Below are 23846 nucleotides of genomic sequence, written 5' to 3'. Positions count from 1 at the left end.
TACCTGATTCAGCAGAAGTCGAAGTTTATAACTCCAGCGTTTCCTGCTCATTCCCTGCGCCTGGATTTCACAATCTGTGGTAAATGTTATCCCGGGGGGCAGTGACCAGATGATCAGGACTATGATGTGACTTCATAGTCCTCTATGGTAAAGCTAAAACATATCAGGGGAGATTTATCATTAAGTCTGAGGTAAAACTCTTCTAGTTGCCCTGGAAAACCAATCAGAGCTCAGCTTTAATTTTATAAACAGCTGTGGGAAAATGAAAGCCGAGCTCTGATTGGACATGAACAACTAGAACAGTTCTGCTCTAATAGACTTCTGATAAATCTCCCCTATCACCTCTAAAAGCCTTTAGTTAACCCAATTTAAAGGTTTTCTAGCTTATTAATATTCACGAGTTGTTTTTAGAATAGTAGATCGACACTTGAATCTCCTTTAGTTACCCGGTCTGTCCACTACATACAGAATGGAGCTGTTCTTCTTCATTGTGCACATCTCCATTTATTTTATCTAGTTTAGCAACAAAGAAGTGGATGGACAACCAGAGGGACTTTCAGTCCTTTTTTTCCCTGACTCCATATGATCTGATGATGCCCTGTCCTATGGATAATGGTGGAAAAACCCCTTTAAATAGGACCCTGTCAATCTGTACATTCCATAAAAAACACAACTGTTAAGCATATTTTCTTACATCTCTGTATTGAACTGGTCCTCTGTTATTCCTATTAGAAATGTATAAATAAATTGACAAGTGGGTGTGTCCTTGCACTGTCTAATACACTTTAATCAGTTCTGTGTCACCCTATAGAACAGCCCTTTCTCAGGGGAAGGGTAGAATCATTTGTCAATTTACCGTTCATTTAGCTGAGAAATGACAGAGGAACAAATAATGTCAACATCTGCAAAGAGTTTGTATGTTCTCTCTGTGTTTGCGTGGGTTTCCTCCGGGTACTCTGGTTTCCTCCCACACTCCAAAACATACTGTTAGGTTGTTTAGATTGTGAGCCCCATGGTGACAGGGACCAATTAGTCATGCTTGTGCAATCTGTAGGCGCTATATAAATAAAGAATTATTATTATTATTATTATAATGACCCAGAATGGTTGTTAAATAGAATGAATCCATAGAACGAAGAAACTTATATGAATCCATAGATGAAGGAGACTTATCAGGAGAGATGACATGAGTATGTAGCGGGTTTATCTCTTCTAGTACTATTACATATATACACTATATGTAAACTCTTCTCTTTCATTGGGTGATGGTTGTGATCCAGATGCCTCATTAAAGCAGCGGGGGCTTGTGTTGTGTTTGGACGTCCTTGGAATTTTATGGAAACGCTGTGGCCGCTTTTTGCATTCTTATAAGATTTACATGCTGGAATTCACTGCACTTGTTTTTTCAGCTTAAGAATGTTGTGAGTTACAAGCTGCGGATCCAGACTGAGCCGCTTTACTCTCCGTGACCTTTTAGGACATTTGTGACGCTTGCAAACAACACGGGTGTTACGTGAATAGATCTGCGCCACCGCACCAGGTGCAACTCATGGACAGATGTGGCACCAGGAATCTCCAAAAAAATTATATATATTTAACTGCAGTACCACACACAACCTGTACACACATGTGGCGCCGTCATTTATCATCTTGGTCTTGTTTTTCAAATCATGGGCAGTAATGCGTGTGTAAATATGAACCAGTCCTAATTTATAGAAAATGTAGTTCCTTCAAAAACAATGTAGATGTAACAGATTATATTGTGACTGCCTGCTGCTGCCACTAGAGGGAGCTCTGGAGCAGAATGCATATTAAATTGTTATTGTTCAAAGAGTTAATTCCTATTCACTGGATCACTTCCAATTATGTGAATGTTAGTTCCCGTATGTATTGAGCTGTAGGGTGAGGATACTTAATGAAGATAGTTGGGTGCTTTACCCTGCTGGCTAGGGGGCTCCCATAGAAGTTATTGGAGCACAGTGCATGGGCACCTAACCACTTCATTTATGTACAGGTACTGTGGATCCCCATGACCAGTGGTGTTCTCATCAGTATGGCTCTTTCTGATCATAAGTTATAATAAAATCTATATGTTACGGAGTGGTGCCCCCTCTAGTGGTGACTTCAAGTAATTATTTTTTACATATTCTAGCCATACATATTGAATTGGAATTCAATCCTTTAGCCTCTTTGGTTTTGAGCCCTTTCTATGTTATACTTTAGGGCTTTGGCTCTGCTTAGGACGGTATTGTTTGTCGGTAATTACGTTGCGTCACTTAGTCGTGCTCTTTTGTTTCCCAGGAATACATCATTCGCGTCCAGCGAGGCATATCCATGGAGAACAGCTGGCAGGTAATTCCTTGATTTATTTACTCTCGTCAACAGTATCTTGTACAGTGCAAGCACGTTCCATTGTCACAGAGGTACGGCAGCTGAAAGACGCGTAACGCCATTAATATTGGCGCCTGTCGGAACATTGTGTATCTAGGAGATGGGGGGGGGGAAATGTGAGTCTTAAGGTGCCGGGCACTGAGCTTCCCAGGATGAATGTGACTAAGCTGCAGAGACTGTGATGCTATCGTAATAACGTGGGACAGAACCTTCTTGTTGTCCTTGAGCCCATAGAGTATGTAGGAATTGATGCATATGCTATCTCTATTGGATGCAAATTCTGCCGCCTCTAGTGAAAGCCTAGAGTAACTATGTATCAATTAGAATAGGATAAATCCAACAACTGGTTACAGAAACTTCCATAATGCACATTCCCCTCGTTTCAAAAAGGAGATACTTGAATTGCTGGAGCACTTTACTTCCTCCCTGCTGAGATGCGGGTGGGTAAAAGATGACCCAATGTTCATATCTTACTCGATCACAATTTCCAAATTGTCTGTGCCCTCTTTAAAGGACATCTACCACCAGGATGAAGGATTATAAACCAAGCACACTAACATACTGGTGTGTAACTTTTATAATGTAGCTTTGTGAGGGTTTATTTTTTGCGTAAAGTTCTGTAGTTCTAAATAGTTATATTTGTACAACCGTTTAGGTACATAAAGCTTTTTGACATTGCTTAGATTAATTTTGTTGTGTGATATAAAAATTTTTTGTGAACTATAACTTTTTTTTTAAAGTGGGTTTTTTGTACAGGCAGTCCCCGGGTTACGTACAGGATAGGTTGTGTAGGTTTGTTCTTAAGTTGAATTTGTATGTAAGACGCAACTGTATATTTTATAATTGTAACCCCAGACAAATTTTATTTGGTCTCTGTGACAATTGGATTTTAAAAATGTTGTATTGTCATAAGAACCAGGATTAACAATAAAGCTTCATTACAGATACACCTGTGATAACTGTTATAGATGTTTATTGTATCCTGGGGCTAAAGTACAGTAAATTACCAACATCCAGGCGTCCGTTTGTAACTAGGGGTTGTCTGTAAGTCGGGTGTTCTTAAAGAGGACCTGTCACCCTGCAAAACCCATCCACCAAATGTGCCCCCCATAATCTTTCCCCCAGCCCCTTTCTCGCTACCCATTTTTATTTTAAATTTATGTGCAGTAAATTTATTTAAACCGATCCGACCTCTTACAAAATAAGAGGTCGGATCGTGTATCCGGCGCGCTGGCAGTCGGGCTTATTCATTAGGGGGCGTGCCGACACACCCCCAGCACGCCCCTGTCAGCAGACACATTGTAGGAGAAGCCGGCAGCATCGCATCGCTGCCGTCTCCCCTCGGTGCGGGCGCGCCGCACTAACAGCGGCTGCGGCCGCAGACTGGCTTATTCACATTGCCGGCTGGCCACGGGCCGGGCTTATTTACAGCCGGCTTCTCCTACAATGTTACGGGCTGGGAGGGGCGTGCTGGGGGTGTGTCGCCCCGCCCCCTAATGAATAACGCCGACTGCCAGCGCGCCGGATACACGATCCGACCTCTTATTTAGTAAGAGGTCGGATCGCTTTAAATAAATTTACTGCACATAAATTTTTAAATAAAAATGGCTAGCGAGAAAGGGGCTGGAGGGAAGATTATGGGGGGCACATTTGGTGGATGGGTTTTGCAGGGTGACAGGTCCTCTTTAAGTAGGTGAAGGCCTGTATATTTTTTTTGTTTTTTTCTTTTTACAATTTATTTACTACTTTGTCTCCCTTTACTCTTTACTTATGTAGTTCAGTGTGTTGTACTGTAAGTTACTGCCTCTGAGCCAATTTAAAAATATCTACAGACACCCCCTGAGGTGTGACATCTGTACCCCGCAATCTCAGCTGTAGGGTGCAGATGGGTGACGAAGGGAGCCCACTTCCTCTGTGCTCCCTTAGAAACCCAAAGCCCCATGACCCGTCACTGTCACAGCATTGGGACGACTGTATCCCGGTGACAATATGCAGGAGGACTTTCTGATGTCTGCAGTTTCATGTATGATTTCTGTGTTGCAGGTAGTAAGAAGATATAGTGACTTTGACATGCTCAACAACAGCCTGCAGGTATGTATGGGATATTAGCGGGTGGTATTGTGGGATTTAGCACATTGATGAGGATTCTACATGGATGAAATAGCATTAAAATTAAAATGGTAATAATGATCTAGTGATTTATCTCTCTGCAGATTCACAACCGTCCCAGACAGGATCATATAATGTGAAGTTCATCCACCCAGCGGGATCTGTCAGCCGCTTCCCGAGGCTTCAATAGGCTGAAATGTCACACAGGGTGGATAAACTTCATTTTTTAAGATCCTGTCTGGGACTCCTGCTAATCCATAGACCCTGGATCAAGGTTTAATTTGCTTTCATGACACATCTAATATTGTCACACTGTGCACTTTGTACCGTCTCTGTGTCCTTATCTCTCTTTATCTCTGTTTTTCCCTCTCTTCCTTCTGCATACACCCATCTCTCTCTCTGTCTACCTCTGTCACCCCGACTCTTTTTCTCTTTCTTTTTTTCTCTTTTTTTTCTTTATTTTTTTCTCTTTCTTTTTTTCTCTTTTTTTTCTTTATTTTTTTCTCTTTCTTTTTTTCGCTCTCTTTCTTTTTTTCGCTCTCTTTCGCACTCTCACCTTCCTCACTCTATTCAGGGGCCGTCACTAAATTGTTAAAATATAGTTTAAAGTTTCTTCGCGATATCCATCTTATATGCCAATTTACTCTGTGGTGACATTGCATCGGGCTCTATGAAGGTGACACATCTGAGAATGAATCTCTCCTGAAGACACTCGTTCAGCTTTTGCAGTTTGCCATCTCATTTATCGCCATTTTGCTCTCTCTAATGCGCCTCGTTCCAGGTGTAATTGGATTTTCAGTCACTTGTCAGAACTGATCATTTCCATTGCTTAGATGTAGCATGTAACCTGGCGGTCCACGCTTCATGTCCTCTTTATTAGAGTGCCTGCTTAATGTCTGTAAATTAGATTTTTGGGACAGATGGTTAGGAACTAGAACACAAATGCGTCAAAGCGGGACGTGAGATCTCACTATGAGTTCAGGTTACAGGATCGGGTCGGTGGAGAAAGAACATAATGTTTTTATGTCAGACGGGACGGTTTATTTTAAGGCTCGTCTCTGCAATCTTATCCTTCGGGTTCTTGCTCTCGCTAACTGAGAGCTTTCATCTGAAGTGTGTTGCTGTTTTTGGATAATTTTTTTTTTTACAGCTGTGTATCACAAGGCGTTAGATGTCTCATCATACAATCAAGCAGCCGTTTGTTATGTGCATGTAATAAATTCACGCTTTATTCCTTCGCTGATCAAAAGCCTCTTTATTCCAGTGTTCCAGGTTCTGATTGAATTGTAAATGTTTAAAACTTTGTTGCCACCTTTTTTATGAAACCGGATCAGTCGCCCTAGTTATAATAAAGATTTGCTCAGCACGGGAGTTCCAGATGCGTTTGCTATTGATTGTGTCTTCTATGTTATATTATAATATAATATTGTAGGTTATAATGTCTGATATCCATGTAAGAAATATCATGCAATTGAAAATGTCATAGCATACCCTATATTGTGCTGTTCCTCTATTCCTCTTCCTGGTTAACATAGAATTAATTCGGCGTTGCCCTTCAATTTGTTGTTTGGACATTGTTAGAACTGATTGAACAGAATGACTCTCCCGTGCACATGCATACTCGGCTCAACTGAACAATAAGTTCTGAAACAGGGAGTTGCTGCCAGTCACCACTGTCGTCTTCCTTAGAGACAATTTGCACAATGTAAATGTAGACAGGCACAAGATGTGCTCCAAAAACATTCCCTTTTTTTGCCACCTTTAACTCTTGGTCTCGCTCCAATGATTTCTGGGCATTTGGATTTTGTTCCTTTAGCCCCCACAATTCCTGAGCAATCGTTGCCATTGGTTTTGGCACCCTACTGCTTTCCTCCTGCTCAGTGGTGTAACTGGGAGAGGCAGGGCCCCATATCAGACTTCTGAATGGGGCCCTCCTTACCCCTTAAAAAATATACATATTTATATGCTCACATATGTGAGTTACAGTTGCTCAATATACACAGTACATATATAGAGCATAATGTAGTATATATACACGTCATACATTGTATACAGTATATACACATCACAGATACAGCAGATATACATCACAGATACAGCTTATATACATCACATATATGTTATATACATATTATGTTGTACAAAGTTTATGTATATAATGGTGTACATAATGGTGTCAATTCTTTTGTCAGGTTGGATGATGGGGGCCCCCTGACACTGTGGGCCCCATACCAGCTACTATGGCTGCTACCATTGTAGTTACGCCCCTGCTTAGGACAGCCCATCTGACTATAGAGACCCTAAAGAGCATAATTGGAGCATAATGGGTCCTGGTTGCTCAGGAGCAGAGGGATCTACAGAAAAAATTCTAACTTTAACGGAATTAGTGGAACGATGTACCTTATATAATTTGATGCATAGAGATGGATTAGGTGAATTTCCCCATTTAAGAGTGTTACCTGTTACTGGTGCACACCAGCAATACAGTAAATGTGGTGCTTTGAAAGACTTGGTTGTGCCCCTTTCCAGACACTGTTTGCACCAAACAAAGAAAGTGCGACTTGCGCCAAAATTATGAAGCACGGATCTTAGCAAATGCGGCCTCATACAATAAAAAAACCTGGATTGTGATGCAGTGGCGCATATTAGAAACCTTAGGTCAAACCACATTATACAAACATTATAAAACCTCTGTCAATGCTCGCCGCTCAATGGTCCTGACTAATCGTCTTGCACAACTTTTGTGTTTGTTATTTTAGGTTTTCTGACTGGTTTACTCTGATATTTTGTTCCAGATCTCAGGTTTAAGTTTACCTCTGCCTCCCAAGAAATTAATAGGAAACATGGACCGGGAATTCATAGCCGAGAGACAGAAAGGACTTCAGAATTACCTGAACTACATCACCTCCAACCATATCCTTAGCAACTACGAACCAGTGAAGAAATTCCTAGACCCTACTAATTATGCCGCAAATTACACTGGTATGTCCTCAATCTGAGGTGTAGTACGGAATTCATTATTAAAGGGGCGGCCGTACACCTTTAATAGCGGTGTGTTATTCTTGCTCTTTCACCACACACAAACATATGTTGGCTCCTGCCGAGTGTGCATGTGTTTTCAATGTAGATAGGAGAGTAGGTTGCTGGTGGCCATTTTGAGGAGAAACAAGGAATCCAACATGACAGTCTTCATCAGAGAGAGTTGAGGCAGCGATCAGATAGTCAGTAGAGATCAAATTTCTACAATCTTTTTTTAAGTACTTTTATTACGAATCTTTTTTTGTCTTATGGTTGGACACAATTTGGCAGATTTCAGAAATTGTCTAAAAGAATGAGCAGGCCATAGTGCTCATAGCAACCAATCAGAGCTCAGCTTTCATTTCTCAAGAGTGCTTGAGGGAATAAAAGCTGTGCTGTGATTGGTCACTATGGGCCATGTAGGCCATTTTACTTTTAGACTCTATTTCCCCCAGTGAATTTCGGATATTAGTATTGTTTTTTCAGTCAGTGCCTGGGAACACCTGGCTTTCAGCTGCTCAGTATATACAGCACTCATCTGTTCCCTTCCTCACCACACAGCTATGGGAATACTACGAGAACAATGGCAGATGATGCAGCTGATGCTTGTCTGCAAACAATCCCCAAATATCTTGTTTTCATTATCAACATTTACTCGTCATTTTGCAAATGATTCTATAGAGGAGCCAGGGAATGAGGCAGATTTTTAAAATCGGGCTGTGCAAAGTTTTACCCACATCATAAACTTCATTGTGGTTTTCAGTGTTTAGGGTATTGATAGCCTATTGTTAGGACTAGATCTTCGGGGCAAGGGATTCAGCACCCCCACCACCACCAGTCTTCATTGCATGCATTGATGGTGGAAAGTGAGGAATAATCTTTGGGGACTTATGTAGGGGGGTCAACGCCACATCCCTGTGCCGGCAATATAATAAAGGAAAGGAAATGGGACAAAATGGAGGCACAAAGGAGGCAAAGTTGACACCTTGATGTAGCATGTTAGGTGCAAGATACAACATTACCCCTGAGGTGGAAATCATGAACTATTGGAAATTAAACTTTAGTCATGGCTTGTTGGGGAGGGCTAAGATATTGGTTAAGGATGGGGATGTTGATGGGTGATGGGAACATGGGAAAATATTTATATATTTACAGAAATCTAGGACATGATATTTTGCCATGTTACGGTGCCGGCCGCTCACTTTTCTATGGTGAGGGGAGGGGCGAGCAGTGCTCACTCCTCCTTTCTCCAGTGTGCGGCTGCACTTTGGTCTGATTGTACCCTTAGTAGGAGGATGTTTATGAGTATCATTTATTATTCAATTGTATGTCTTGTCATGATTCCTTTAAAATTATTGTGAAGGAAACCGCAACGTTCCGGACCCCTGAAGGGTACGTAAGGTCACTCAGTTATCCTTTTACAGACACTCCCAGAACGCACGGGTTCTGAGAGGCGCAGGAAGTGATTTAAAGTTGTCCACACAACTTCCGGATATGGCACAACCCTAAATCAAATCCCTGAATGGCTATAAGATCCCTCTCACTAGCCGCAGTGAGACAGAATATTATCTGCCTTATGCTGCCACCAGTTCTCCTTTAATATAAGCCCGGTCCGTAACGGGATTATATAGGGTGAGGAACCAACCCGGTAGCATGTATATAAGCGAGAAACCCGGACGTAAGATTCGTGATCGAGATAAAAGAGCAACACAGATTAGATTTTATATTTAATTGCCTTAAGGGCACACTAGACAATACAGTACACACAATAGATATATACAGTAAACAGAGTACAAATTACACGGGTAGCACCACAAGTCTAAGCAGTTTAGTTAGTTAGTTACCTTTGTGTGTGGCCTAATGGGGATGGATAGTCCACACTTTTAGATCTTCCCTGCGCTTAGTTGATGTTAGTTTCCCCCAGGACAAAAGACGCCGGCCCCTTCAATGGTGCCCGATTATATCAGGTGTGGACACACCTCTGTCCACCCTAAGGTGGGGTTAATGGTCCCTCCTACCTGATATTACATCCAGAACCCTGTAGAAGCCACAGCTACCCCATGGGAAGGTCCTGGGGTCATGGTTCTGGTATCATTGGATCCGGGTGAATCCCAGGATCGCATTGATACCAAATCTGACCCATTTGCTATGGTCCTATCCAGAGATATTGATATCTCTGGATCTGAGTATCCTACAGCAATGAACAATGGGTTGTTATGATTTACGGAGGATAACAAATCCAAAAATGTATTTTGTGTTCTGGTGAGACGGATCATAACTTCATAACTGTCTCTATTCAACCTGGTGATGTGAAAGTTTTAATGGCTCTTTGTTTGAAACTTGGGAGACGAGGGGGCGTGAGGCCTGCAGTCGGTTTGTCTGTATAGGTCTTTGAAGCCCAGCCACATGCTGGTTTTGTCAACAAACTGGCTCAATTAGGTTAATTTATGGTGGTGAATACCAGCAGGCCTCCCCTCCCCCTGGTCACATCATCACACCTCCCTCCTATAGAGGGCACTAAGGGGTAATACCCTTGTGTTTCCCCATGCGCCCACTCACTACCTCTCTATGCCTGAGAGATACCCAGCTTCAGCATCACGTCAGTCACCCAGCTGTGGCACTGTTGCACCTCAGGAGGGACCCGGTATGCTGAAAACTGGGATGGGGTTTGGTCCCCGGGGTCCATGTGATGGACTGCCAACGGGTTCCTCCCAGGTTGGTTGCTGAGCAACTCCCGGAAGGGGTGAAGGGTTGCCCGCAGCTGGGACCTTCGGTCCGCCCGGAGCTGCTGGCAAGCCTCTACATCCGCAATGGGTTCCTCTGCCCAAACTGGACAGGGTACCATTGCATGTGGGTCACTGAGCCATACCTCCGGTGTACCCTGCTGAACTGTCCTCTGGTACAGTCGCCCTTGGTCCCAGGCCCGCTTGGAGTCGGAGTCCAAGGGGGACTCTACCACCTGCTTCTCCTTAATTTTCAGGCAAGCGTCAGCGTCTAACGCTGCCGGAAACTCCTGGCTGGACGTGGCAAGAATTGGTGCAACTGCCCCATCTTCTGCTGGCTTCCCAGGATCGATCTCCTGGCCTCTGTCTGACTTGGCAGCCAATTGGTCGGAAGGGAGGAAGGCAGTGGACCCCCAAAGGGCCTCGAAGCTACGCCTGCACGTCACCGCGGCGATGGTCGCCGCGAACGCAGGTAGTGTCTGCTTCCTCTCAGCTTCCAACCCAGTCTCCAAGGCAGACAGACTGACCTGGTGCTGTGACATTCCAGTTGGGGATGGGCCATGTAGCGAGTCCTTGCCGTGAAGACCTACCTCTACCGGCACTTTCCCGTCCTCGCTGACAGGCCCTCCCTCCTGAGACCACTGACTCGACGTGGTGAGAGTAGAAGAAACCCCCACGCCTTCTGCCAGTTCCTCCGGATCTGTCTCCTGGCTTCCATCTGACCTGGCAGCCACTTGATCAGAAGGGAGGAAGTCGGTGAGCCCCTGAGGGGCTACAACGCTCCGACTGCGTGTCCCAGCGGCAATGGTCGCTGTGACCACAGGTAGCGTCCGCTTCCTCTCCACCTCTGACCCAGTCGCCAGGGCAGACAGGTGGCCCCTGTCCGGAGACAGTCCGGTTGGGGATGGGCCTTGTAGCGAGTCTTTGCCGTGAAGACCTACCTCTACCGGCACTTTCCCGTCCTCGCTGACAGGCCCTCCCTCCTGAGACCACTGACTCGACGTGGTGAGAGTAGAAGAAACCCCCACGCCTTCTGCCAGTTCCTCCGGATCTGTCTCCTGGCTTCCATCTGACCTGGCAGCCACTTGATCAGAAGGGAGGAAGTCGGCGAGCCCCCGAGGGGCTACAACGCTCCAGCTGCGCGGCCCAGCGGCGATGGTCGCTGTGACCGCAGGTAGCGTCCGATTACTCACTGCCTCTGACCCAGTCGCCAGGGCAGACAGGTGGGCCCTGTCCTGAGACAGTTCAGTTGGGGATGGGCCATGTAGCGAGTCCTTGCCATGAATACCTACCTCTCCCGGCACTTTCCCGTCCTCGCTGTCAGGCCCTCCTTCCTGAGACCACTGACTCGATGTGGGGAGAGTAGAAGAAACCCCCACATCTTCTGCCAGCTTCCCCGGATCTGTCTCCTGGCCTCCATCTGACCTGGCAGCCACTTGATCAGAAGGGAGGAAGTCGGTGAGCCCCTGAGGGGCTACAACGCTCCGACTGCGTGTCCCAGCGGCAATGGTCGCTGTGACCACAGGTAGCGTCCGCTTCCTCTCCACCTCTGACCCAGTCGCCAGGGCAGACAGGTGGCCCCTGTCCGGAGACAGTCCGGTTGGGGATGGGCCTTGTAGCGAGTCTTTGCCGTGAAGACCTACCTCTCCCGGCACTTTCCTGTCCTCGCTGACAGGCCCTCCTTCCTGAGACCACTGACTCGACGTGGTGAGAGTAGAAGAAACCCCCACGTCTTCTGCCAGTTCCCCCGGATCTGTCTCCTGGCCTCCATCTGACCTGGCAGCCACTTGATCAGAAGGGAGGAAGTCTGCGAGCCCCCGAGGGGCTACAATGCTACGACCGCACGTCCCAGCAGCGATGGTTGCTGTGACCGCAGGTAGCGTCCACTTCCTCTCCACCTCTGACCCAGTCGCCAAGGCAGACGGACGGGCCCGGTGCTGTGACATTCCAGTTGGGGATGGGACATGTAGCGAGTCCTTGCCGTGAAGACCTACCTCTACCGGCACTTTCCCGTCCTCGCTGACAGGCCCTCCCTCCTGAGACCACTGACTCGACGTGGTGAGAGTAGAAGAAACCCCCACGCCTTCTGCCAGTTCCTCCGGATCTGTCTCCTGGCCTCCATCTGACCTGGCAGCCACTTGATCAGAAGGGAGGAAGTCGGCGAGCCCCCGAGGGGCTTCAACGCTCCAGCTGCGCGGCCCAGCGGCGATGGTCGCTGTGACCGCAGGTAGCGTCCGATTCCTCACTGCCTCTGACCCAGTCGCCAGGGCAGACAGGTGGGCCCTGTCCTGAGACAGTTCAGTTGGGGATGGGCCATGTAGCGAGTCCTTGCCGTGAATACCTACCTCTCCCGGCACTTTCCCGTCCTCGCTGTCAGGCCCTCCTTCCTGAGACCACTGACTCGATGTGGGGAGAGTAGAAGAAACCCCCACATCTTCTGCCAGCTTCCCCGGATCTGTCTCCTGGCCTCCATTTGACCTGGCAGCCATTTGATCAGAAGGGAGGAAGTTGGCGAGCCCCCGAGGGGCTACAACGCTCCGACTGCGTGTCCCAGCGGCAATGGTCGCTGTGACCACAGGTAGCGTCCGCTTCCTCTCCACCTCTGACCCAGTCGCCAGGGCAGACAGGTGGCCCCTGTCCGGAGACAGTCCGGTTGGGGATGGGCCTTGTAGCGAGTCTTTGCCGTGAAGACCTACCTCTCCCGGCACTTTCCTGTCCTCGCTGACAGGCCCTCCTTCCTGAGACCACTGACTCGACGTGGTGAGAGTAGAAGAAACCCCCACGTCTTCTGCCAGTTCCCCCGGATCTGTCTCCTGGCCTCCATCTGACCTGGCAGCCACTTGATCAGAAGGGAGGAAGTCTGCGAGCCCCCGAGGGGCTACAATGCTACGACCGCACGTCCCAGCAGCGATGGTTGCTGTGACCGCAGGTAGCGTCCACTTCCTCTCCACCTCTGACCCAGTCGCCAAGGCAGACGGACGGGCCCGGTCCGGAGACAGTCCGGTTGGGGATAAGCTCTGCACAGATTCCTTACCTGGGCACTTCACTAGTCCCGGTATTTTCCCGTCCTCCCCTGCAAGCTTTTTCCCCGCAGCTGTTAGCCCCCTGTCTCTCCCTACTCTAGGAGTGTCAGAGGACAACAGGTAACCAGAGGCTGACAGGCCACTCCCTATAGTAGCCTGACCCTCTGCTTCGATGGTCCCCTCCCCCAAGGGCAAAGTGGGACCCATGACCCTACCCACCCCCACATTCCTGGCAGTAGGTAGGTCACACACATCAGTATTATCATTGACAATATCAACATCAGAGTCATAACAATCAATCTCAACAGTTACAGCGGCCGGCTGCATATTGCTGTCTGAGCGATCAGTCCCTGATGATTCTGGGGTCACATACTGTGACACTAGTCGGCCCAAGTCTGTTCCCAGCAGAACACTCACAGGAAGGTCAGGTGACACGCCCACCTCCCTCATGCCCCTCCCCGCACCCCAGTCCAAATACACCTTGGCAATGGGCAGTGCTGGTTCTGTTCCTCCAATTCCAGAAACCGTGAGTGTTTTCCCAGGTATCAAATCCTGTGGGGACACCAGTTCAGGCCGTACGAGGGTCAACCCAGCACCAGTGTCTCTCAGTCCCATGGCCCTAGCCTGGCCTATGGTGACGGGCTGCAAATTATCAGGGGACCTCCCACCACCCCCACCCACAAACAAAACAGGAGATGGTGTCAGGGACGGTCCTGGGCCTCTCTGGCGCTGTGGACACATGGCCTTGAAGTGTCCTGGTTGTCTGCAGAAATGACACAGATGGTTTTCGCCCACTGATGTGAAGAGGGGAGCATGGGCAGGTGCCCCCTTGGGTGCAGGGGCAGGGGTAACAGGGATGGTGTTCGTCTTACCCCCTCTCCAGCCAGCAGGTCTCCTGGTCTCCAGCGTCCGGTTGTTGCTGTATTCATCTGCCAGGCCAGCTGTTTCCAATGCATCCTTGGGTTTCCGGTCACGAAGGTGCTGCTGTAACTCCTCCGGGCAATTCCACAAAAACTGCTCGATGGCGATTAGCTCCTTCAGCTGCTGGAAGGTGGTAAGTCCCAGTCCTGAGGTCCACTGGTCCACTGCTCGGAGAAGAGCCCTCATGTGATCAGTCCAGCTGTCAGCAGACCCCCGCTGCAAACTCCGGAGCTTCTTCCGGTAAGTCTCAGGGGTCAGGTTGTACTGACGGACCAGAGTCTGCTTGATATCATCATAGGTCAGGGTGGTCTCACTGGACAAATAGCCAAATATCTCCAGGGCCTTCCCTCTGAGACGAGGGGTAAGGTACCGAACCCACTGGTCCGCAGGCACATGGTACTGTTGGCAAGTTTTTTCAAAAGCCAGCAAAAAAGTGTCCAAGTCAGTACCTTTATCCAAAAGGGGAAAGTCCTCAGTCCGCAGCTTTGGGACATGGCTCTCTGGCAACACTGGACTAGCAGGAGCAGGCTGTTGTAGCTGGAGTATCTGTAGCTGGTGTTCACGCTCCCGTTGCCTTTCTGCGGCCTCTGCTTCCACTCGCTCTCGCCTTTCAGCCGCCTCTGCTTCCATTCGCTCTCGCCGCTCTGCAGCAGCCATGAGGGTCTCGTATGCAGCATGGTTCCCCGCCTGTAAACTGGACAAGGCAGCTTGCAAGATGGCCGCCGAGCCCACCAGACCATGTGGGTGGGCGGGCAGTGGGCGGTCCAATGTGGGACTGACCACTGGCGACTGGCTCCTTGGGGAGTCTGGGCAGAGCTCCCCCTCGCCTTGAACAATAGCGCCCCCCACCTCCTCCTGGTCCAACTGCGGTACTGCATCGTCCTCTGTAATGTCCACAGCACTGGCAGCATTCTTCCTGCCTTTGTTCCTACCGGCCATTATCACAGCTGTTGGTAACTAACAAAGAACTGCAACTTGATGTACCTCACACCTTACTGTAATTGCACTCTGCTTGTATCTAGTGCTGAATTGGTCTTAAGATCCCAACACAAACGCTGCTGTTGGCAATCTTTAGTATTTGAGAGTATGGATTACACAATCAAACACTATTATCTCGATTATCCCACCGCTTGCCACCAATGTGAAGGAAACCGCAACGTTCCGGACCCCTGAAGGGTACGTAAGGTCACTCAGTTATCCTTTTACAGACACTCCCAGAACGCACGGGTTCTGAGAGGCGCAGGAAGTGATTTAAAGTTGTCCACACAACTTCCGGATATGGCACAACCCTAAATCAAATCCCTGAATGGCTATAAGATCCCTCTCACTAGCCGCAGTGAGACAGAATATTATCTGCCTTATGCTGCCACCAGTTCTCCTTTAATATAAGCCCGGTCCGTAACGGGATTATATAGGGTGAGGAACCAACCCGGTAGCATGTATATAAGCGAGAAACCCGGACGTAAGATTCGTGATCGAGATAAAAGAGCAACACAGATTAGATTTTATATTTAATTGCCTTAAGGGCACACTAGACAATACAGTACACACAATAGATATATACAGTAAACAGAGTACAAATTACACGGGTAGCACCACAAGTCTAAGCAGTTTAGTTAGTTAGTTACCTTTGTGTGTGGCCTAATGGGGATGGATAGTCCACACTTTTAGATCTTCCCTGCGCTTAGTTGATGTTAGTTTCCCCCAGGACAAAAGACGCCGGCCCCTTCAATGGTGCCCGATTATATCAGGTGTGGACACACCTCTGTCCACCCTAAGGTGGGGTTAATGGTCCCTCCTACCTGATATTACATCCAGAACCCTGTAGAAGCCACAGCTACCCCATGGGAAGGTCCTGGGGTCATGGTTCTGGTATCATTGGATCCGGGTGAATCCCAGGATCGCATTGATACCAAATCTGACCCATTTGCTATGGTCCTATCCAGAGATATTGATATCTCTGGATCTGAGTATCCTACAGCAATGAACAATGGGTTGTTATGATTTACGGAGGATAACAAATCCAAAAATGTATTTTGTGTTCTGGTGAGACGGATCATAACTTCATAACTGTCTCTATTCAACCTGGTGATGTGAAAGTTTTAATGGCTCTTTGTTTGAAACTTGGGAGACGAGGGGGCGTGAGGCCTGCAGTCGGTTTGTCTGTATAGGTCTTTGAAGCCCAGCCACATGCTGGTTTTGTCAACAAACTGGCTCAATTAGGTTAATTTATGGTGGTGAATACCAGCAGGCCTCCCCTCCCCCTGGTCACATCATCACAATTATGCTAAGTAGTGCTATTTCCCTTAAAGTTCATTCTAGGAAAATTTGGATTTGGTCACAATTTTATGGTGGTAGGTGCTCTTCAATAACCTAAAATCAGGATATGTATTGTTCTAATGTTCTTTTGGTCACAATGGCTGGATGCTTTCATGATTGTCATTCGATGTACCTCACACTTTTACTTCTTCCTCTGCAGAAATTGCCTTGCAGCAGGTCTCAATGTTCTTTCGGTCGGAGCCCAAATTTGAGGTGGTTGAGCCCTTGAAAGACATAGGTGAGTCAGTATGTCATCAGTATCATTCATAGAGACTAAAGTTAAAAAAAAACAAGGAGGTCGGCCACTGCTTCACCAAAAAGGACCAGGATATGCGATCATAGGAATAGGTACTATGCACACACAAGTAGACCAGCACATTTCAAGAGCCAACCATTGAGCGAACCATTTATTGAAAACCTGGTTACCAGCGTGTTCATAAGTGTACAAATATGAGAGTATACAGATATGTATATTTTCTGAGGGGGAAGGGGCCCCATTCAGAAATCTGCTATGGGACCCTGTCTCTCCTAGTTATGCCCCTGGTCAGATCTTTGACTGATCTCTGTTGTGTGGACAACGGCCAGTAGTAGGGAACGTATATGTGGAATGTCCTTTAATGGTAACCAGTAGTCATTTACTTGGTTATAACTTTTTTTTAAAAATTTTTTTCTGTAGGTTGGAGATTACGGAAGAGATATTTCCTAATGAAGTGTAAAAATCAGCCAAAAGAGCCCCTCGTCCTGAGCTGGGTAACTGCATTGTTCATGTCCTTCATTTTTCTGTTTAATTGATTGTGGTACTTGTGCTATGGTTATATGTAATTAGACCACATTTTCTAAATTATGTAAATTGCTATTAAAAAAAAATGTTACGGAGTCCCATGGATTCTTCAATCTTGTTTTGTAAGTGGGACCATCGGTCACTAAGTCCTATTTTTGGTATTGGTTTATTTAGTTTTTTTAAAAACATAAAAAGTTGGAAGAATATATCAAAGAGGCACAAACAGACACTGCTTGAGGTGATAGGAAGCTTCTATGCCTCATGGTTTTATTCACATCAACCTCGGTAAAAGTAATTTTCTCATAAACATTGGCACATTAAAAGGAACCTGTCATGGATTTTTTTTAATTTTAAACTTTATAGACAAAATAGAAAACACAGTTGAAAAAAGTCATAAAATGACAATATCCGTTACATAAATTTAATTTGCATATCAACTTACAATTTTTTATTAATATTTAGGGCCACAAACAGTCACCAAGACAGTAACAGGATCACACAGATGTCCTTTGCTATTCTGGGAGACTCAGCAATACACAGAAATAGATCTAGGTATTCTAATGAAATGTAAGGGGTCACAAGGGTGGGGAAGAGTCACACTGGGATGTCTCCTCCTGGCTTCATTCCCATGGTCCAGGTACATAATCACAAGCAGCAGCTGCTGAAGGTATCTTATGATACATTAGCCAAGCCAGGAGGGGTCAGTCCAGTGTGACTCTTCTCCTCCCACATGACTTCTTACACAGAGTTCTTTCTCTATGTAATGCTGAAACTCCAAGAATATAGAAGGACCTTGTTGTGATCCTGTCACTGTCCTGGATAACAGGCTGATGATGGCTTGGGGGCCTAAATCCTCACAACCAGTTTAAGATCTTTCTAGATTATGATTTTTATACAAAGCAGAAAATAATAACCATTTGTCATGTTATTTTTTCTTCTAATTTTGTATTCCAGGCTGATATGGGTCCAGATAAATACCTTCAGGATAAAGATTTTCAGTGTGCGATAAAACTGCTGCCATCATGGACGGTGAGTACCGGTCACTTCCCAAAATTTTGAATTCTAATCCTTAGGTTCTCTCCACAGGTCCTTATGGAGCGGTAGTTTAGTGTCCCAAATTACCCTGTAAGTGTGCGCAAAAAAAACAAAACTTTATACTCGTCTCTATCCTTGATCCTTTGGAGCCTGCACATTGTGGGTAGTAAATCCGCTGTAGTACACCCCGGCTTTGCTAAAAAAGGGGTGGAATCTTCAGATGTGAGTCCAATGTGCCACATTGGACTCACATTTAGGGGAGTATAAAAGTTTTTCTCTTTCCTCCATCCACAGCCCTTGTAAAGGTTGATTTGGGACCCTTAACCAATTACAAGTCTTTATGGACCTGTGGTTAAGGGTCCCAAATCAACCTGCAAAGTTTATTTTAAGTCTTGGACACAGAGCTGGAAAGTTCTACATCACATGCATATTATTGAAGACTTTATGGAGATTTTGCTTTCCTTTCCATGACATAATTCTCCGGAAAGATTGACCAGTTTTGTGCTTACTGGCTCTGGGTATACACACTTCGCTGGGATCTGTCAGTATTTCAGTCATCACTCAGCTATACTACTATATATACAAATATTATTCACATATTTAAGGGTCAAACATAGACAGATTTCTCAGTTTTTCTGTATATTTGTACCTAACTTTGTCCTTCCGTACATGAACTACGGTATGTAGTGGCTGTAGTCATAGTTTTACATTGTTACTTGCTGGTTGTTCATTTGCATTACATCTGGATTAATGGATAGCTGCATTGATTTTGTCCTTTTTTTCAGCAGCACCCATACATCTATCGTGTCACGTTTGCCACAGCCGGCGAATCCTCCGCACTGATTATCAGGCCTTTCAATGAAAAGGGAACATTAAAGGATCTAATCTACAAGGTAATAACTAAAATAAGGGACTGATGGGTTCTTGCCACATAACAATGGGTCCACATTTTTTTTTACTGCATCTAAAATTAATTAAAATAAGCAATTTTACTTAGCTTGTTGTTCCTTTAGTTTTGATGCCAACCTTAAAGGTTGTAAGTTCTTGCCCTCTTTCCAATTTTTTTTTGTCTGACGATGTTTTTGCTTTGTCATGTCTTATTTTATATGATGTCAATGTATAAATAAAGATTTTATTTTTTTAAACTACTTTATCTCCATGGTAACAGACAACAAACCCTGTGTAGTCAGACTCTTCTTCTTCTGTCCTTGACTTTATCTTAACTCCCCGATGACGTAACTGAAGGATCAGACTATTCAAGGTTTGGAACAGTCATATTAGTGTTCACTATCAGCTCTATAAAATTGGGAGCTGTTTTAGTTGCCATAAGTGACAGGCCTGCAGAACATTGCACAAATATCTAAAAATACCTGCTGACTTTGAGGGTTCTTGTATGCTGTGCAGCTATTGTAGAACAATTTGTTCGGAAATCCACAGACCCTGAATGTTCTTTATAAGCCAATGTCGTGAGGAATTACATGTCATAGCTGTACAGATTTATGTGCCTTTCGGGGTTTGTGAAAAGTCCGCAGTTGGCGCCTGGGTTATTATCTCGCTGCCTCTTTGTTCTCTACTTTTCATGAATTTGAATGATGATAATCCAACGCGGCCGGGTATCGCAGCGCGGATCAGTCCTCTGACACAGAGTCTTTGTATCTCCATTTCCTGGTTTATTTTAGGCGTTTGTCCTTGTTTTCTAGGCCAAACCGAGAGATCCTTTTCTAAAGAAATACTGTAATCCCCGAAAGATCCAGGGGCTGGAGCTGCAGCAAATCAAGACATTTGGGAGACAGATTTTAGAGGTATTTGTGGGTTACAGCGGAGATGTGGTTATAGATGTGGGGGGATGGAAAAACATCAATAAATGGAGTCTATTGGGAATGTGGAATCAATAGTTTTCTCTGTATAGATTTCCATATATCCTGCAGGTACTGAAGTTTTTACATGATCGAGGTTTCCCCTATGGTCATCTTCATGCGTCCAATGTAATGCTTGAAGGAGAGACGTGTCGGCTGATGGATCTGGAGAATTCCCTCCTTGGATTGCCGTCCTTCTACAGATCGTACTTTACACAGTTCAGAAAAATCAATGTAAGTTCATGGTAGATGAAGAATCATTGCATTCCCCTTAGACTTATAGGTGGGACATACTATGAGGATGTGCAGAGGAAGAAATGTCACATGTCCTTTGCACAGAAGAAGACACCAGCTCAATACATGGTCCAAGAGTCTATACATTACAACACAACTTTTATATATCTGCAGTGTAAAGGATGTTCTAGTGTCTGTATCACAACAACCCAAATCCAACAATCCCTCTCTGACTACCTTTGACACAAAGATCAGCAAAGGCCGGAAAACTGCAGCTCAGGACCCATTCAAGTTAATGGGAGCCGAGACAGTCCAGAGGACAGCTGCTATTTTCTGTATTGGCTCCAGTAGCAATAATCAGGGATATTGCAGGGGTTCCTAGGAGTTGAACCGCCTCCAATCTGATATTTAGAAGCTTTAAAACTCCTTTATTACCTCTTTATAAGGCCAGCACAGTAGCCTAGTGGTTAGCATTACAGCTTTGCAGCGCTGAGGTCCTGGGTTCATGTCCCAGGGTCATGTTCTCTTTGTATGTTCTCTCCGAGTTTGCGTGGGTTTCCTCTGGGTACCCCGGTTTCCTCCCACACTCCAAAACATACTACCGATAGTAGGTTGATTAGATTGTGAGCCCCATTGGGGACCGATTTGGCAAACTCTCTGCAGCGCTGTGTAATCTGTAGGTGCTATATACATAAAGGAATTATTATTTATAACTAAAGGGGTTGTCTGGAGTTTGAAAAACTTGTCTCTTTCAAAAGCGGTGTATTACTTGACCATTGTGTGTGTGGGTATTGCAGTTAGGCTGTGTACAGACATGAATGGAGCTTAGTTGCGATAACACACACCATTCATGGTTAAGTGTGGAGCTGTTATTAAAGAAGCCATGTTATTCAACCACAGGACAACACCTTTAAGACTTTTTTTATGCTGCCTTTGTTGGTTCGTGCATCACGGACTGACAACACTTCTCTGGATGGGACTACGAGCATCATTTTACAGTTCGGCACTGCTGCAATGAAGAAGGGACTTTGTACATTATATATCACTATGATGCACAGAGTCCCTTCCTCTGCACTGTGGTCCGTAATTCACACTCTGACCACTCACGTCCGCAACTGCTTTAAAGTGACCCCAGTTTCAGATGTAGTTGATGTTGATAAAATGCTTCTTGTTTTGCAGACTTTGGAAAGTATCGATGTGCACTGCTTTGGCCACTTACTATATGAGATGACGTACGGCCGCCCTCCTGATTCTATACCTCTAGACCAGTTTCCTCCTGCTCCATCCATGTCTGTTGGTGAGTATTTTTCTGATGGAGACACTTCATCCAATGATGAAAATGCACCAAAAGATTCATGCAGCTTGTGACATGACTAAACTGTAACCCTTTCACCTCCTGTCCTCCTGGGTACTGTCAGCCCACACAATGGCTGCCGTCACAGTGTAGTGAAGAGGCCATCATTACCTCAGCAATATGAATGGATACTGTGGGTGTCTGGATGTGACCCTCCGCCTCTCATTGATACGTTCTCTGGAGAGGAAATGACTCTGTGAGATACTTTACCGCTAGAATTGTGAAATTTCCTGGAGCTAGAGCCGAGCATGTGACCCGTGATAGAATATCTGTATCTACTCAGCCCTTATTAAAGGCATAATCCAGCATAACCCAGGGCACAGATCCTAAGTGCATCCGATCATGAATTGCCTTCAATTTGTGCTTTTACTTACTGTCACATTGTGCGGCCTCCAGATCTTCTGCTCCTGACAGCCGGGCAAATCTCATTTCTCAGCAGATCCTGCATTGGCTGGTTGCAGTAATTCTATAACATCCTCTTCATCTCTCGGCTATGGCTGCCATCCCCATTTCTTTCGCTTTTTATCCTGATCTGTTTCTATGATGCGACGTCCTGAAGATTTGTCTCAGATCATTCACCCTATAATCAGCTTTATTGGTGACCAGTGTCTGGAGGTGTCAGTGGTGCAGTCTACAAATATATTCATGGACCTTAAAGGGTCTTTACTGGTTTAAATATCCTTGATTCTGGAAAAGGAACAATAACGCAGGGTCCGACCCCTGATCACAATTATGGGGGTTCTGTTCCCCACCACTTAATTCACTATCTGTGGGACTTCTCCAGATAATGGTGCGCATAACTCAGCTATTTGCAACAGCCCAATAATTAATGTATGGAGCAGCAGGGCACAGGATCTACTTCTCCATTCAGGGGATAAGGACCCTGCGATCTGTGGGGGTTCCCAGCAGTCAGACCCTTGCTGATCACCACACTGTGGATTAGGGGATAACGTTCAAAGAGGATCTCCACCACCTTTGACAACTCTGCATCCTTGAATTCTGACTTGTTGGACTTTTCTCCCTAACCCCCTCCATTACAGTGTTTATTAATGTCATTATTTTCTTATCATTCCTGTCAGATAGATGGAGTCCGTTTTTTTGCTCCAACCTGGGAGTGGACCCACTCACCTAACAGTAGAGAGCATAATTATCAAACTTCAGCTCCAATGATCCTAATTAAGCCTCTCTGCTGTCAGATGGGTGGTGAACCAGACAACCTGGTTCCGCCCATCTGACAGTAGAGATCTTTAAATAATAACATTGATGACCCGAGAACAGTGGGAGCTAGAGAGAAACTTCCAACTAATCCAGAACAATATGCATCTATGGAACAATATGTATTAAAAGCTACAATTTGGAGTTGATGGAGGAGGTGAAAAGTTTGTCACTTACACTGTGTTCAGACATATGGACCTCATAGAGATGTGTCCCCTCTTCTGTAGACCTTTCTGGAAAAAGGAAAGGAGAAATACTGTTGCTGTAGTGAAGTGATGATGGAAGTATACAATGTCTGTCGTTGCAGTGTCCGTCTTGGAGTCCATCCTGTCGTGTGAAGCTTGTAAATCCGGCATGCCCTCCGTGTCCCAGCTCCTTCAAATGCCGTAGGTGTCATCATTATGTCCTCAGATCATATGTTCTACGACTTCCATCTTATGGGTTTTTTGAACAATTAAATAATTCAAGGGGCTTCACAAATTGTGGGTTCATGGTTTTACATAACGGGATAGAATCTGCTTTACGGTGGTTGATCAGGGTCAATAATATCCAGAATAGGTCCACTCAATCCCTGTTAATAGGATGCTCTTAAAGGGATTGTCTTTTATACAAGGTAATGTTACCTAGCCACACGTGGAAATGTTTTAGCTGAAAATTTATAAATAGGGAATCTATTATCTACTAAGTAACTGTTAAGATTTTCAGTAATAGATTTCCCTTTTTATCAGAGATCTGTCATTTTAGAGAAAATGTATATCTTTATGCAAATTGGTATCTTGGTGCACTAGGAGTGGGGCTACACCTGCTGGCCCAGACTCCAATGCACGAAGAAGCTCATTTCTGATGTAAACTGTATTCTGTGCTCTG

At 45.6% G+C, this 23846-nt stretch overlaps 1 protein-coding gene across 4 annotated transcripts in view; it reads left to right on the top strand.

Annotated features, from left to right (window-relative positions):
- Positions 1 to 23846, top strand: part of PXK (PX domain containing serine/threonine kinase like) — a 50006-nt gene that overhangs the window by 12645 nt on the left and 13515 nt on the right. For 3 of the 4 annotated variants that reach the window (XM_072128141.1, XM_072128143.1, XM_072128144.1), the window contains exons 2-12: positions 2302 to 2352; positions 4435 to 4482; positions 7296 to 7482; positions 16665 to 16742; positions 17181 to 17254; positions 18240 to 18314; positions 19106 to 19213; positions 20021 to 20122; positions 20249 to 20410; positions 21590 to 21707; positions 23287 to 23365. In XM_072128141.1, coding sequence (XP_071984242.1) covers positions 2302 to 2352; positions 4435 to 4482; positions 7296 to 7482; positions 16665 to 16742; positions 17181 to 17254; positions 18240 to 18314; positions 19106 to 19213; positions 20021 to 20122; positions 20249 to 20410; positions 21590 to 21707; positions 23287 to 23365 — 1082 coding nt within the window. The remainder of the gene's footprint in view (positions 1 to 2301; positions 2353 to 4434; positions 4483 to 7295; positions 7483 to 16664; positions 16743 to 17180; positions 17255 to 18239; positions 18315 to 19105; positions 19214 to 20020; positions 20123 to 20248; positions 20411 to 21589; positions 21708 to 23286; positions 23366 to 23846) is intronic. The other variant, XM_072128142.1, reaches the window with a different exon arrangement.

Source organism: Engystomops pustulosus, chromosome 10, assembly GCF_040894005.1.
Source record: "Engystomops pustulosus chromosome 10, aEngPut4.maternal, whole genome shotgun sequence".
NCBI classification, from domain to species: Eukaryota; Metazoa; Chordata; class Amphibia; order Anura; family Leptodactylidae; genus Engystomops; species Engystomops pustulosus.
Note: the sequence above shows the minus strand (reverse complement) of the source record. Positions and strands in the feature narration are given on the sequence as shown.